At 37.8% G+C, this 16,672-nt stretch overlaps 1 protein-coding gene across 4 annotated transcripts in view; it reads right to left on the bottom strand.

Moving 5' to 3' along the window:
• The window catches only part of CTTN (cortactin), a 43,307-nt gene that overhangs the window by 12,709 nt on the left and 13,926 nt on the right, over positions 1-16,672 (bottom strand). For 2 of the 4 annotated variants that reach the window (XM_067462707.1, XM_060765307.2), the window contains exons 5-13: positions 14,208-14,318; positions 13,631-13,685; positions 11,869-11,979; positions 7,880-7,990; positions 6,691-6,801; positions 4,875-4,985; positions 3,053-3,108; positions 1,156-1,225; positions 415-563 (exon numbers count right to left, since the gene is read on the bottom strand). In XM_067462707.1, coding sequence (XP_067318808.1) covers positions 415-563; positions 1,156-1,225; positions 3,053-3,108; positions 4,875-4,985; positions 6,691-6,801; positions 7,880-7,990; positions 11,869-11,979; positions 13,631-13,685; positions 14,208-14,318 — 885 coding nt within the window. The remainder of the gene's footprint in view (positions 1-414; positions 564-1,155; positions 1,226-3,052; positions 3,109-4,874; positions 4,986-6,690; positions 6,802-7,879; positions 7,991-11,868; positions 11,980-13,630; positions 13,686-14,207; positions 14,319-16,672) is intronic. The other 2 variants (XM_067462708.1, XM_060765315.2) reach the window with 1 other exon arrangement.

Below are 16,672 nucleotides of genomic sequence, written 5' to 3'. Positions count from 1 at the left end.
AATCCTACAGTCTATTCTATGTTCTCTTTAGCAAACATATTAGCTTCCCAAGTAACAGAGCTGAACTCAAATCATTCTCATTTGTAAAACGTATTTTCAAGTTTGGGTAACACCGAGGCCATCTAGCCCCCTTTGTTCACTCCCCACTGAAGCAGGAGGCCAGCACTTCACATGTCAAAGGATGTTACTTCACTGACTCAGTAAAGTGCTGAGTATTACTACTATTGATTCCTCCCCCAAACCCAGATTTGAAGTTAGGAATAATTACTGCTTAGTAAATCTAAAATCAGATAGAGGACATTTAAATAAGCTGTCAAATTTCCTTAACAGACAGGACTTTTCTGGTACATCACCCTATCCACAGGACCACAATTCAGTGTGGGAGAAATAGAAAAGAAAATGAATTTCACCAACTTCCAGCCTCCTCCTGGCTTCCTCTTGTTCTTCTTTGTCCTTGGCCATTCTTTGTGCTCTTTCTACTTCTGCCTTCTTTCTGTCCTCCAGCTCTTTATCCTTTGCTAGATTTTCAAAGTTAGCTCTGATGTTGCTTGTTTTGGTATTTGCTGTAGTATAAAAATATTGAGTGTCACTGTGGTTTTGTAGGGCTTTTTTTTTTTACCTAAACCGCATTGAGTCGCCGATTTAGGCTGAAAATGCGGTATAAAAATAAAGCAAATAAATAAATAAATAAATCTCTAAAACACACAGTTCTAGGGTTAACTGGAAAATTGATATTCAAAGCAAGTGATACCTTTACCCTCATAAAAGATCACAGTAATGTAATTGTCTAAGAGCATGAGCTGTGCAGCTTCCTACCAGAAACGGAGGGTACAAACATTAGCACCCACTGACAGTTCAAATTCAATTACTGGTTTAAAATTAGGAGTGCCGGAGCAGTCTCAGTGATATGAATAAGGATAAGTTAAAATGTTCCATTTAAATAATGGTTCTCTCCCTTGGAAATTGTAGGGACAAAGAAATTACATTAGATGGTCTGCCTGATTTTTATTTCACTATTAAGCTATAAAAAGCTAAAGACATCTAGAAGCATTCAGCAAAGCTCCACTGAAATAATAAGAGCCTGCTGGTCTTGGCAAATTGAACAATCCCAAAACGAAAACACTAAAGAGAGCATTTTGAAATAAAGACTCTCACCAGCTTCCACTGGCTTGGTCTTCTGGTACGTTGAAGACAATTTCTCAATATCCTCAAAACTTGATGCATTCTATGAAAATGAAACAAATGGGGCCAAGTTCATGAATAGGCTACAATTACATAATGGTGCTACTTCCATGTAGCACTATGAGAAACACAACAAACCACTTTTACTCAGATGAATCTCACTTACGTAAGCACCATACCACCCAATTAGCCAAATTGGATCTTCTCAAAAGTGACACATGCAGTCATTTTAACAAATTGGGAGATATCTAGATAAAATCAAAGTGCCACCTGGCAGCCTAGAAACAAATGGCAGCTTGGATGCAAGGAAGTACATGTTTGGCATATAACAGTAATGTGCAATAGCACTATTACTATTAAGATGGGAGCAACTATTATATTATGATTATTATAATAACTTATACTATACTACAATTATAGCCCAAACTCTACTTAGTTATATTATAACTATTATAATATAATAAAAAACCATTATTATATAACAAACCTGATAGAACATTTTCACTAAGTAGTGAAATTAAGCTGCCATGCTTTCACACACCAACACAGAAAAGTCAGTACAAAAGGAAGCAATTTTTCTTCCAAAGGCCTGTTAAACAGATCAAACTATACCTAATGGCAGCAAAGAAAATATCTCTATTCCAAATGCACTTAAACATTCACAAATTATGGAGCATCATCATAATCTAAAGTATTGACTCCCCTCTGCCATAAAAAATGCTTTAGGTCTGTGGGGTATATTTGGAAATTTTGATAAAAGCATTATATGGCCATAAAATGGTTACTGTGAGTACATTCTCTACACTCTCTCTACAAAAAATGCAAGCATGTATCTGTATAGTATTTGTCCACTACTCTGCTCCCCTCTCTATCTGCACATATATAGATTGTACATAATGCACACACCTGCACACATGGACATATATTTTGTTCACCACTGTCTTCTCTATCTTCTAGAAGCTAGCCAGGGAGCCATCTTTCAAGCATTTTCAGCAGGCAACCCTGGCTTTAGATTAATTGTTGTTTCCAACAGAAGTAGATCGCAGGAACATGGTAGTGACAGCTTTGGATGAAATACAGTCAAACATCTCCTAGGAGATGTTTGACAAGACCTTTCAACAACTCCAACTTGAAAATGAGGGTTGGAGTTAATTTGTCTAAAGTTAATTTATTGTCTCAATTGCTTTCACCCAGGAGAGGAGATGAAAACTGAAAGGAAAGGAATCCATGGCAAGCTTTAAATGTTGGGGAAAACTCACTACCGCCTATACTCTTTTGCTGCCCCTCACATTTGGGATTGCTCCTCTGCTTTATTCCTCACCCCAGTAGGGCTGATTTGTTAGAATAATTTGTTTTTACACTTTAAGAAAACACATTTTATTCACAATTTATTGTTCAACAAGACATCTTGGCTGAAATCTGACTGTAAATTTCACAGCAACAGTAGGTCCACTTTTTATGTGTGTCAGGAGTGATTGAGAAACTGCAAGTCACTTCTGGTGTGAGAGAATTGGCTGTCTGCAAGGATGTTGCCCAGAGGTTTTGATCCTTTACCAGCCTTGCGAGAGGCTTCTCATATCCCCACATGGGGAGCTGGAGCTGACAGAGGGAGGTCAACCTGCTCTCCCTGGATTTGAACCTCTGACCTGTCAGTCATCTGTCCTGTCAGCACATGGGTTTAACCCACTGCACCACTCAGGGCTCCATTGAATCTATAGAATATACACTCAATAATTTCCTACTATTTCAGTTTTAGTTTAGTTTGTTTTGAGCCTTCAGTGATTTCCTAATTAATTTGCGCTATTCATTAAGAAATGAATGGTAAAAGAAGACATCGCAAAAATCCAAGCATTCTAAGAGAAAAACATACCTTATCCATCCGGTCTTTCTGCACACCATATTTCCCACCAAATCCTTTCGAGTAATCTAAAAAAAAAACAGGAGAAAAAAAACCAGTGAAGGTGGTTCTGCTTATTACCTGGCTTTATCAAATAAGGAGGAGTATGGCAAATAGCTACATGCACAAAATTCCCAATGACTGCGGCCAAGCAAAAATCCAAAGTAAGTAGATGCAAAAAGGAGGAGATCTTGAGACCTCAGTAGCATGTGTGCAAAGTTACAGATTCATGCTTCCATATTCATTGGCTGAAATGAAACTAAGTGATAATTGGCTGAAGCCAAGCAAAGAAAAAGATGTCCCTCTCAAACCTCCCCCATTCCGCAACCCTGACCAAACCACTTCCACAACACAGCCTTGGATTACTCTCTTGAATGGTTTTAGACTCTGTAAATCAGAACTGTCAGCAATACTTACATATCAGCTCACTTCTGGATTTCACCATTTAAAACAGTAAGTACTCTGGTTGCCGTATGAAATATTGGACACATTGTCATAGATATATTGTCCTATTGTAATTAAATTTACATGAAGGAAGTTTGCACACATGGGACTGCTACCAAATCAATCCTTGAATTTCTGGCAAAGCTTTTATTCTACATTACTTCATAACTGGTTGAACAAGTAATCTCTAAACAGAATTTCAAACACAAAAATTGCTAAAGCAGAATACATTTATGTATTGAGACAAGTGAAAAGGGCTTTAGTAGTTGCAGCTTACTAGCCTGTATGTTAGGAACAGATGATATTTGCAGCATTTCCTCAGTGGAACCAAGGCTAAGGAAGTTCTCACAATGTTGTGTTAATAATTTTCCAACAACCAGCTGTATTCTTCAGCTCAGACAGAAGGAACATTTCAGTCCTTGAAAGTCATGTTTTGTTATTTGGTTTACACAGAACTAGATGTATAAGATTGGAATGGTATGATTTTTGTCACCTTAGGAGCTGGAAATAAAATGTCTGAATTTCAGACACAAGCCATGAACAAACTAAGCTGAGACAAAAAATGTCTCAACCAACGTATTGCATTTGTGTTGGTTACATTTTTTTTTTGGCCAAAGAAAGAAAGAAAAACAGAGAGAAGGAAGTCTGTCAGTTACTCAAAACAAAAGTGCTTCACGAATCTCTGGTTCCTGACTCTAGGGGTCCTCCCACATACCCCTATATCCCAGAATATCAAGGCAGAAAATCCTGCAAGCTTCGAGCTGAGTTATCTGAGCCCACACTTAGATAATGTGGGATTTTCTTCAGGAGTGTGGGTACTGTGAAATAACCTTCATTTTACACCCATAAGACACTCCTGTCGATATAGGACATTTAAAAACGCTGCAACAGGATGGGAATCATAAAATACTACAGATGAGACATTTAGTGAAAGCTTTTTAATCCAACTGGATGATTGTTAAAAGAAAGGGATTTTTAAAGCAGTTAAGTGACCTCAACCATAAAGGCATATTTAAAATGCTGACTTCTTTTCAGTAAAGAAATATAGTAAATTCAACTTCTAAAAAGATGGGTGTCATAAGCAGCATTCCTGGGAGTAAGCAGCACAGCGACCAAAGCATAGGTCATTCCAGGTGTTTGTTTACCATTGATTTAAAGGCTAGCTGCCACTGGTCTAAATATTCAAGTTCAATGAAACAGTAGGATGTATCAGAATAGCATAATTCAGTGAGAAAAATGTTGCCCTGCATAATTCCCTGCAGCACATGCAAGCCTTTCAAAGTGAGTAATGTAAGTCTGTGTTAGAAGTGACAGTGCTGGATAACAACTGAGTGACATCTGGAAACTCTGCCTTTTTGCGACTCGTGCTTTGCTAGTTTCTCCTTGTAGTCAAACCCCATAGCTGAAGGGTCCTGCCTCTCTGTCTGAACACCGAATTTCCCTCCGAAACCACTCTTATAGTCTGAGAAATCCAAGGGATACAACAGGGAAAGAGAACCAAGAGGAGAGAGGGAAAAGAGGAACACATTTAGATACAATAAATATGATCCAAAACACACGCTCTGTTAACAACAGCAATAAAAGCACACAGACACACATAAAACCTTGTTAAATATAAATGATAATAGGTATAGTGGTCCCTCAGTATCCACAGGGGTTTGGTTCCAAGACCCTCCATGGACATCAAAATGCACAAACCGCCTTGAGTTGTCGACAGGCTGAGAAAGGCGGTATGCAAATACAGTAAATAAATAGTCAAGTCCCATTATATATAATAGAGGATCCATAAATTGGCATGAGGCAACAGTATAGTATTCCTGCGCATCAGTATTACTTTTTGGATTTTTTCCAAATATTTTTATGGTTGGTTTTTTCCATGGATGCAGAACCCATAAATATGGAGGGCCAATATATCAAATAGAGAAATATTATATGGTACAATCCTTTCTAGACTACGTTATTTCATATTAGAGTACAGAAACATCACTAGTTTCCTGATGTCCCAAACCCCTGTATATATGAAGCCAGAACATCCAAAGAAAAAACTGCAGTAGAAATATTAGGTAAACTAGCATTCCACAAACAGGGATTTTTTTTAAAAAGGCAATATTAAGATGCTACTTTTCTCTGTGTCATTATATTCCAAAGTGGTATAGTCTCATTTATTATTTTGGGACATGTAGTTTGGCTCTGAAATTCTGAAGAATAGTTCCACAACATTGCAGCAAACCCAAGTTTTCAATGTGTGTGAAATGGTATATATTTACTCAAGTATGTTCAACAGAGTACAAACAGCAGAAATTCTGTGAATTACAGTTCCTTCTTACCAAGGAGCAGAACATTTTAGATTTTGAACACTTTAGAACACTTAGATTTTGAAGCAAGGTTCAGTGTACACTTGAAATACCTGTCAACCTGAATTTCCCACACTGTACACAATTATTAATTTAAAACTGAGGCTATAGGGAAATCATTTTGACCACAGTTTAACCAGAACCTAACATTCGTTTTTTATGCTGTCATCAATCTATTTAGGGGTTAATCAAGTCAGAAAAAGGACTGCATGTCAAATCAGATGTTAGGCACCAAATGAATGCAATTCACTGACTTTACCTACTTATACAGCATCCCCAATCCCACATTTAGGACTGGTCCTTTTGGCCTCTTGGCTCAGAGCAATAGTAAACATGGTTGCAAGGAAGGAACTAGGATTTCTTTAGGAAAGAGAAATGGAGACTATTATTTCTGTGGGCATTCTTGCATTGGATACCTTTGGACATCATCCATCACACAGGAACAAAGATTATTATTATTATTATTATTATTAATTATTATTATCTTTATTTGTAGATCACCCTATCTCCCCAAGGGAACTCAGGGTGGTTTCCAACACATATGGCAAATATTCATTGCCAACAACAAAGAGATATCAACAAATTACATCAAAACAAGACACAAATAACTGCATTATACCTGGTTTAGGCTTCCTACTCATTTAAAAACTCACCAAATGTGTTAATTTTGACTAGCCCACCAAAAGACAAATTCCAGATAGCATGTTCCTCCTTGGAAAATGAAAGTAAACATAACATGTCTCATAGTATGCGGTTACCTTTGTCCTGTTGCGGTTACAATCATTCTGCATCTGGTTAAATATAGAAATATACCTTTCTGAGATTCGTGTAGTTGTACTTTTTCCTGGTGATCCCAGCCAAGTGCACATTTGTCCTGTCTGTCAGTCTGGACGCCAAATTTTCCACCAAAACCCTTCGTATAATCTAAGCACAGAAAAATTCACAAAATGTTACAGGAGCCTCATTTTTGTCTTGGGGGGTTAACAGACAGTTTATACAAGATATGTGTTAATTGGGTTTGTTTATGCAAAACAAAACATAACTAGATGTGGAAGTAGGGCTTAGAAGGGGGAGGCAGAAAGAAAATATTAGCATATTAAGGATTCAATCTTAATTGCTCATTGAACTTTCAGAAATTGACTCCTGAATTAACATACCCAGCAGTCATGGGCCCAGTATTTGTCTCATTTGTTTCTTTCATGTTTTCATTTCATATCATTCATTTGGATGGCACGAAATGGTACACACACCCTCCTATTCAGAAATATTGGTGAAACAAAAGGTAATTGGGAATGGTAACCATTTGGTCGGCTGATTTTCGGCACTTGGCTGTAAGCCCTGACAGGCCCAGCCCCTTACTTGGCACTCAGCTGTAGATCCTGACGCTTTGCTGCCAATGAATGGGCTGAAAATATTCTTTTTTTCGGACTTTGGACAAAAAAGTTCTTGGAAAGGCACCCATTTTTGGAAGAGGTGCTTAAAAACAAAAACAAGGCCTTCCGAATGAAACAAACTGAAAAGGATAGTGATTCTGTACAAATGCACACGACTAATGCCCAGTATTTTTATCTCTGGCAGTTCCTACCCTGATCCTTGATCCAGAAAGGTAGTTTATAAACATTAGAATAAATCAACTAAAAAGCTTCAGAGATTTCAAAATTAATTGCTCCAAGCCCATTCATAAAGAAGATTTTGTTTATCAGTTCTACATTATTAGGGAAGTCCTCAAGCAATCTTACGTGAATGTTATTGTTTCTTGCCATGATGGTCATCTTTTAATGGGAAATCAGGGTATGTGCAAAAAAAAAAAAGAGGTGCAATGGACCTAAAGCGGATGAAAGAAAGACTAAAATATATAATGCTCAGGAAGTAGAGAAAAGGATTATTGGAAAGAAAATATTTTTTTCAAGAGTAATTAGTGGCCCCAGTCTATAAAGGAACAAAGGGTCAGGTTTAAAGGTTGGTTACATATAATTGCATGGAGTAACATGAAAATAAAAACCTTTCTGTGATTCATGCTTTTCAGGTTTGGCTTGGTATTCAAAGCCAACAGCACTTTTGTCCACTTTCTCCTTGTCCACACCATATTTACCACCAAAACCTCTAGAATAATCTGGAGATGAGAGCAAAAAAAGAAATCATTTAAAATAGTACAACACTTAGACACTAGAGTGTTTCTATTCATAGCTACTCGATGAGGGATCAGCTCACACCTCCATATAATAACTTGCAGGTGAGAAAGAGCTATCACAAGAAAGCCACCACAAACAGAGCTTTCATATTAGTTTGCACAATTTCAAACAATGTATTTCAAAATAAGTGGCTCAACACCCAGCTGCAAGTGGTCAACTGATGAGTGACACTTAGGACCAGCCCTAAGCAATTGGAAGCATCTTCCATCTCCCTTTGGGGGGGGGGGGGGTAAAATGCCACTACTCAACATTTGAGTGTGTTGTCCAAACTGGTTCCAGATATTTGTTAAACAGGAAATCAGAATAGCTTTAACTAAACAGACAGTCCCTGAATTACAAATATCCAACTTAAAAATGGCCCATAGTTAAGAACAAGGGTGAGACAACATAAGTGAGAGAAATCTACCTCTCAGGAGAGAAATTTACTCCTTAAAGAGTTATCATAACTTCATCACCAATCCTTGTTTCCACAAGATGTCTTTTTTTTCTTTTCAAAATCCAATTACCACAGGGACAAGAAACGAGATGAAATCTTCTTACCAGGGGCACGGGCAGCAAGACAAACATTGTGTATGGACCTTAGCACTTTTATGATAACTGAATTGTTTCAGGTAATTCCCTTTTTAGTGATGCCTTCAGGTTCCAGTGTTATTCTCAAGGGTGCAAAAATTATAGTGTTTTCAAAAAAAGTCAACAATGTACATTAATGACAACAGTGCCTCGAACACTTATACTCAGAAATCATCAGCCAGACAGACATATAATACTTCTCTCAGGACCAACAGTGTGGAATTAAAAGACATGAAAGTGATAATGCTACATGCATTCTGGATATTTTAGAATATTATGAGGTCCATAATGGTGCTGATTTTTTCTTAGATGCAGAAAAGATTTTTGTCTTCATCATTTTTATGGGCACTCGTGGAAAATATTGACTTTGGGTCAAACTTTCATAGATCACTATTAAATGTGTGGAATACGTATAAGAAAATATATTGCAGCAGAAAGTCATTGTTGTGCTCTCTACATGAAGTTGTTTAGCAGGGAAATGGCTTTGAAAAAGAAATGGTTGACTTATAAAGACTTTATGTTAGATGATCAACTCAATAGAAAATGGTTATGATTATTGTGATACATGATAACAGCAGCAATTATTATTTATGCTAAAGATGGAAAGACTCAATGATTATGACACAAGACAATTGGCTTATGAAAATTAAGGAGAAATCTCTAACTAACTTTAAGAAAGACTGGAGCCCATTCATTGTGTTCTTCCAGCAAAGATGGGGCCAAATTTCCATCACTTTTTTTTGTATTAGAAATGTGTTATTATGTGAGAAAAGTTGTACCAATGGTTTCTTTTCCCTAAATGGGTGTAGAATGAGAGGGTATAAGCACCAGACACAGAATGTAAAGCCCAAAGATCAGATAACTTAGATTGTTTGTAGTTATTGTTTTTATTACGATGCAGTAGTATTCTAGAATATAGGTTGAATATAGGTTTTGTTTTAATCTATCTAAATAAAAAAAACCAGAAAAAAGGAAAATATCAGTGTATGTATGCCTGCGTACACATGAACACATATATATACATTCATCACACAAATGAATACCATTTACATCCATTCATCTTTCTCTGAATACAGAGAGCTCAAAAAGAAGAAAGGTGAAGAAGGTGAGACAACACATGGATTGTGCTGCTGGTGGTTCTGATAAAAGCTCAACAATGGGGCAAATAACTACGGCAGGCCAGAGACACAATTTTCTACTCTTAGTCCTCACCTCACTCCTGATACTGCAATGGCTGACTTGTGTACCAACCAATCCCCACAAGTAACTGAAAGTTCATTTCCAGGTTTTTTTTTTGGGGGGGGGGGGGATGCCATTTTAAAATGTTAAACTGGGGTGGGACGGGCACTGAGACCTATTCAGAAGGTGAACTACTATTCCTAACAGCTTCCAGGAGAGATCATTTACCATCTTTTCACCCCAGGCCAGAAAAAAAGCTTTGAGGAGCCATGTGCATCTCCTCAAGAATGAAGTGAAGCAAGCAAAAGAATTTGAGCCCAAGGAAACTATCTCTCTCTTTCTCTGCCTGTATTCCACTCCCTATGCCCTCTATTCCTTTCCTTCCATTGGGCTTTTGTAATAAATAAATAAGAGAGAGAGAGAATAGCACTGCTGTTAGTTTCTGCCAATATAATTTTCTTTCTCATTCTCTAAGTAAACTAGAGATGGTTTCATTCCCAGCAGGAGGGATTCAGCAGAAAAACTCCAGCAATGCCTTCCTGACATCTTCTCCTAACAAAGATGATGAAAAAGAAATAAACCACATCTCCTTTTTTTCATAAAGGTAAGGGGATAAATGCTGGAAGTAACTGTTCTCCTCTTCCTGTAAATCTTTTGGCAAAGGAACTAACAAAACATAGCTATCACCCCACCTCCATCTCTTTGCTCCAATTCTGAGCTTTTGGAGAAGACTGCATCTTCTAGCTAATGGCTCCAGAAAATGAGCAGGAAGAAGAGCCTAGATTGAGATAAAGACCTTAGCTGTTAGGAAAGCATTTCATTCATAGTTTTACTCACCATTTTAATTATTTCTTTTATATATATATATATATATATAGGTATGTGCTGTAGTGTGCAGGAAAACAAAGATTAGCAACTGTGACAGTCAAGATGATTTGTATCTACATATCTCACCAGACATTGTCAGTAGTGAGGGATTATGGAAATTGCGACAGTTGCCCACCAGTGCTATAGAAGGATGCTTTTAGTTGTTAACTATTGGTTCGATGTCAAATGGCTAGAACCATTGACATCAAATGGTTCTATTTTTTAAAAAGATTTTTATTTTTAAAAAATAAATCTTAATGTATGTAGCTCTTATATGCTGACTGAAGTAGTGCAAAAACAAGAGCAAGGCTACATAGAATCATAGAATCAAAGTGTTGGAAGAGACCTCATGGGCCATCCAGTCCAACCCCCTGCCAAGAAGCAGGAATATTGCATTCAAATCACCCCTGACAGATGGCCATCCAGCCCCTGTTTAAAAGTTTCCAAAGAAGGAGCCTCCACCACACTCCGGGGCAGAGACCCCTGAAAACATATGGTTTGGCAGAGAATTGCCAGTAATAGGGTTTGGGGGTAAATCCTAATCAGTCTTAGCTAATGGTGTGTGTGTGTGTGTGTGTATGCCTTCAATTTGCTAGATAACCTCTAGCAAACTTGTGGATTGTATAGGGTTTTCTTAGGCAAGGAATGCTTTAAGGTGGTTTGTCATTCCCAGCATCTGAAATATAGCCTCCAGCATCTGGTAAGCTTTGGAAGTATCCCATACAAGTACTAACCAGGGCAGACCATACTTAGTTTCCAAGATCTGGAAACTGGTGCCTTTAAAGTATTTCAACTTCATACAAGCTTTACCTATGGAATTTTACAGATGCACGGACCTCAATAGGACTCAAATGTTTGAGACTTACAAGTCCTATTAATTTCATTATCTTTCTTCTAAACAGGATTAATGTTGAACTTGGCCCAAACCCTATTAGTGCTCTACTGAAACACAAGTCTAAAAAGACCCCTTTTCTTACATACCATTTTTACAAAAATGTCTGTAACAATTTCAGCATCATTAATGCCAAAAAATCATGAGAACAACCTCATTCTATAAAGATTAACTGATGAAATAAAAACAAGGCGAACACTACTCAAATTTCATGAAAATAATTATTTTTTCTAAATAACAGAAAAAAATGCTAGTGTATTACAAAATACATTTTTTAAAACAACAGCAAACCTTTCTGTGATTCATGCTTCTCTGTTTTTCCTTGGTAATCAAATCCAACTGCACTCTTGTCTACCCTGTCAGCCTGTACTCCGTATTTCCCACCAAAACCACTTGAGTAGTCTGAGAACAAGAAAACGAAGAAAATTGGGATTTTGTCAGAAACATCCTTAACAGAAAGACAACTCATAGAATTTCCTTCAATAAAGTCTAGGTCACACATAGGGTTTGTTGATCAATTCACAATTACCACAGCATATTATTTACACTCAAAATTCTTAGAGAATAGAGTTGTAGCCTCCATATCCTACAATTACAATAAGTAAAAGATCTGCCAACACTTAGTTTTATTTCAACTACAATGTTTTCAAAATATTTAAATATGCTAACTGGTAGGGGCTAAATACAGCTGTATTAAAGCAAAATGAATTTACGTAAGAGTGGTTTACCAAGTTTATTTCAACTCCATGGGTCTGCTTTAATTGTGTCGTGTTCCAGAATTGCAAGCTGTTCCAGACCTCTCTATGGTGTATCTAAGCCATGGTTCTTAAACTGTGGGTCTCTGGGTGTTTTGGCCTACAACTCCCAGAAATCCCAGCCAGTTTGTCAGCTGTTAGGATTTCTGGGAATTGAAGGTCAAAACATCTGGGAACCCACAGGTTGAGAACCACTAGTCTAGAGGCAGGGAAGTCATGCTACCCCTCTATTCTTCTTTGGTCAGACCACACCTGGAAGGAATACTGTGTCCAGTTCTTGGCACCACAACTTAAGGGAGAGGTTGACAAGCTGGAATGTGTCCAGAGGAGGGTGACTAAATGAGCTGGGCATGTTTATCCCAGCTGGGGACCCACAGGTTGAGAACCACTGATCTAAGTTGTAGAAGTAATGCAGTTTGACACAACTTTAACTGCCATAGCCCAGTACTATGAAATCACAGGAGTTGTAGTTTTACAAGGTGTTTGCCTTCGTTGCCAAAGAGTGCCTCATTAAAACTCACATGATTCAATAGCACTGAGCCAAGGCAGCTAAATTGTTGTCAAACTATATTACTTCTGCAGTGTAGAGACATATCTCAAGACTTCTTTTCTCAGCACCAGGTACTGATGTGCATTACTGCTATAGCTTAAGTGTTGCTGGTGATAAACGATGCAGTAGATGGTTCACAGCAGAGAAGCACTCCATTCCTTTTGCTGATGGGTTCCAGGATCCCTGTACTGTCAATGGTACAACTGGGTCAAACTACAACTTGGGAAAATGATCAGATTCCCCATCACTGGAATATATGGGGAACCCCTGGGCTCCCCTTACTCTGAAAGTAAGGCTCATGAAAGATGAGATTCCAAGAGTTATATAATTTGGTAGCAAAGAACACTAAAATGCAACCCATCTCTCTTCCAAGAGAACTGTGTAAGCAGGTTAGCAACAGAGAGAGAGATTCACTTCTGCAATCTGTTCCCTGACTTTATATTTTCCCCAGACTCAAATAGCAATACAAATAAAAAAGTATTCAACAAAGAGACTAGTAAAATTAACCTTACATGTCACTGAACAGATGTTAGTGTTTATCCATGATGTAAACAAGGACTCTAAAGCCCATCTACCTCATGGCAGAGGCTCAGCTCACCATAAGCTGGAAATAACAATTGCACTTAGGCACAACAATGTGGAATTAAGCTATTAATTGCTGCCACAAAACACTGTTAAATAATTTATGGTCTTTTAATTGAGGCATGCTGATTTTGGTATAGGGATCCCACATGCAATCCTCATTTACCTTTTTGAGAAGCATGTTTCTCTGTTTTCCCCTGGTATTCAAATCCTACAGCAGACTGGAGAAAATAATTATTTTGAATGAGAAGCATAAAATTATAAAAGCTTGCTTAAATGAAGAATCATCCAAAATAGTCATTAAAAAGTGAGAAGCACTTAGTCATTGCATGAACTCTATCTCACAATGTCTGTCAAGCCTTAGTTACTTGCTTATGCTACATGCGCTTTCATAGCTCTAGAGTCAATCTCTTTGTTGAGTTTGCAGTATATCAAACCAATCCTATATTCTTTAACTCAACCGTTCTACATATTCTTTAACTCAACTATGTACCATTGTGAAGTTTTTAATGGTTTTCTCTCAGATTAAGCATTTTCATGCTTCATGTTATTGTCTTGAAAAATTAAATGTGTACAACAGAAATAGAGCACCAATTGAATATTAATAAGAGACACACAAAAAGAATGAGAATGGCGGGAAAAACAATTTACACATAGCTGCAGAATATGCAATGGCCTCACAGGTACATCCCATTCATACATAGGAAGCAATTAGAAAAGTTAGAAGTAACTTGCTCATTTACCTGGTCAACTCTATCGACTTGTACACCAAATTTTCCACCAAAACCTTTCACTGAGTCCACCTGGGAACAGTGCTGGGAAAGCTTAGATTGATATTCATGACCAACAGCTGACTGAAAGTGAAATAAACACTTTTATCATATCATACATAAACCTGTTCTACATCTTAGGTTGAAGTTGGACTTTTGGTTAATATATACTTAAGGTGTAGATAAAATTATGACAAGCAAATCACAAACAGGGCGTTTATTGTTCTTTTAAATACTTCCACCCAAGAGGGGTCAATTATAAGGCCATGTCACTCTGAATTCTCAATAGTACAGAAAGTTGGAACAAAATCCTATTTTAGTTCTATGGCTTCCTGAAAGTTTCCATTTTGTTGCAGACTGTGTGCACATACTCTTTGAGAAGTAATAATAATACCTTATTTATATTCTGCTCTATTACCCCAAGAACAGATTAGTGTACACATATATAGGCAAATATTCAATGCCTTTTATACAGTGAACAATGACATACAATGCACAAAGAAAGGCAAAGGTTTCCCTTTCCAGCTTTGGTGTCTGGAGGCGATGCTCAACTATGGCCATGAGGAAATGCTCTTGTTCCATTTTCCATGCCAAGGAGCCTGTTGTCCCTCCTGGACGTGTTTTTGCTGGCATGGCTACAGGATGCCTTTTACTACCCAGCTTAGGCAGTACCTATTGATCTACTCACATTACATGTTTTCAAACTGCTAGGTAAGAAACTAGGGTTGACAGCGGGAGCTCACCCCGACCTGTGGCTTTAAACTGCCAACCTTCCAGTCAGCAAGGGTTTTTTTTGCAGGGGCTTAACCCGCTGAGCTACTGCCATCCCTTTGTTTATGAAGTCATTTAGTAAACCTCCAAACCTCCCATTCGTGAGAGGTTCACCCATGTTCAAAAGTCTTTTGTGATTGCATGAAAAAATATACTTATTTTTGGAATATACCCCTTTGTATACTAAGATACTCAAATGTTTAGGCATATAAGGGCTCTAATCTGTTAGCTGTGTTTGCCTGAACTTCAGCCAGTTTATTTTCCCTTAAATCAGGTATATGTTCTTTATTTGTTGTTGAGACAGTCCTCCATTTTGTCATGTGGATATTTGGCTCTCAGTTCTTGTTCCGCAGAATGTTCCTTGTTCATATACCTGGTATGTATGAAAGCTAACATTTCCCTGGTTCTTGAAACCTTCTCAATTCTGTCCCCCCCCCCCCCCCTTATTTGTAAAGTCTCATTCGCTATTTTATTCTGTAAATCCACCTCCATATAATTTGATGTGTATGTGCACATTATTAGGACGACCATGTTTCTAAATTGAGCTGTGTCTGCAATATTGTTTTGGCTTTCGACTCCTGGGAACAGAAGATGCAGGTATTTTTCCCTTGTTGTCAATAAATTTCAATGACCTCCTATAAAGTCTGGGTTTCCCCCTGGCTCAGTCTGAGTTAAACAAGAAGGAATGGCATGAGTTCTATCATGCAGGATTGTTGTTGATCCTAGATCACTTTCCTAGATTTGGCCAATGACACTACTCATATTCCTGCAGATAGGTCGACTGGGTATACAACAAGGCAGAAGGATGGGATTATCCCTTAACTGCTATAATTTTCATTTATTCTAAACGACTATTACTTATCACAGACTAAATCCAATTAACTAGTTCTAAGCAGTAGATCTCATGGTTCAATGAAATTTACATAACTCCGGTCTAATTGTTATTCAATCAACAGATCTTGGTCAGAATAACAACCTTAACACACATCTTCCAAATTTCCAAGTGCACTCAGGCAATGATAATGCCTCTCAAACACACTGTGTTGTGTTACGTGACTATTGCTCAGGAAGCCACCCGAGACTCTTTCTTCCCCAAAGTCTGTATCAAGCTTAACAACTTCCTCCACATTTGGCCTGCACATTCTTATTTCTGCAGGGCAGAACTGAGAAGGGAACTAAATATATATCCACTATCAAAGAGCAGCTTTCCAAGTGCATGGTTAACCATTTCCGCATGGTGGTTTTTACACTAAGCATTGAAGAGGGAAATAGTATGGGCTTCAGTTCTGAGCTGCAACAAACAAACTAATTGGACTATAGTGCCGTAACATTACATTGCACCTCGCTGAAATAAATTAAGATAGCAGATCATATTTTTTAAAATCACATGCTAGAAAGATCACTAGATTTTTGTTAGCTGAAAATGTTTCAGTTCTACCCAAAGGTAGTTTTTCAAATGCTGCATTCAAAATTAATATATTTGGGACTTTTTCCCATCACCAACCCTGCATTGAAGTAAAAACAAGCCCACCACCAACCTGGACATAGCATATTATTTGAGAACACATAAATGCTGGTCGACTCTAACAACTACCATGTCAGGCTACAGAAAGAAGCCCCTGAAATCCACAAGCATGTGGACAATTTCAACAGACAGGAAGAAACCA

This window comes from Anolis sagrei, chromosome 1, assembly GCF_037176765.1.
Source record: "Anolis sagrei isolate rAnoSag1 chromosome 1, rAnoSag1.mat, whole genome shotgun sequence".
NCBI lineage: Eukaryota > Metazoa > Chordata > Lepidosauria > Squamata > Dactyloidae > Anolis > Anolis sagrei.
This window is presented reverse-complemented; position numbering and strand designations above follow the sequence as displayed.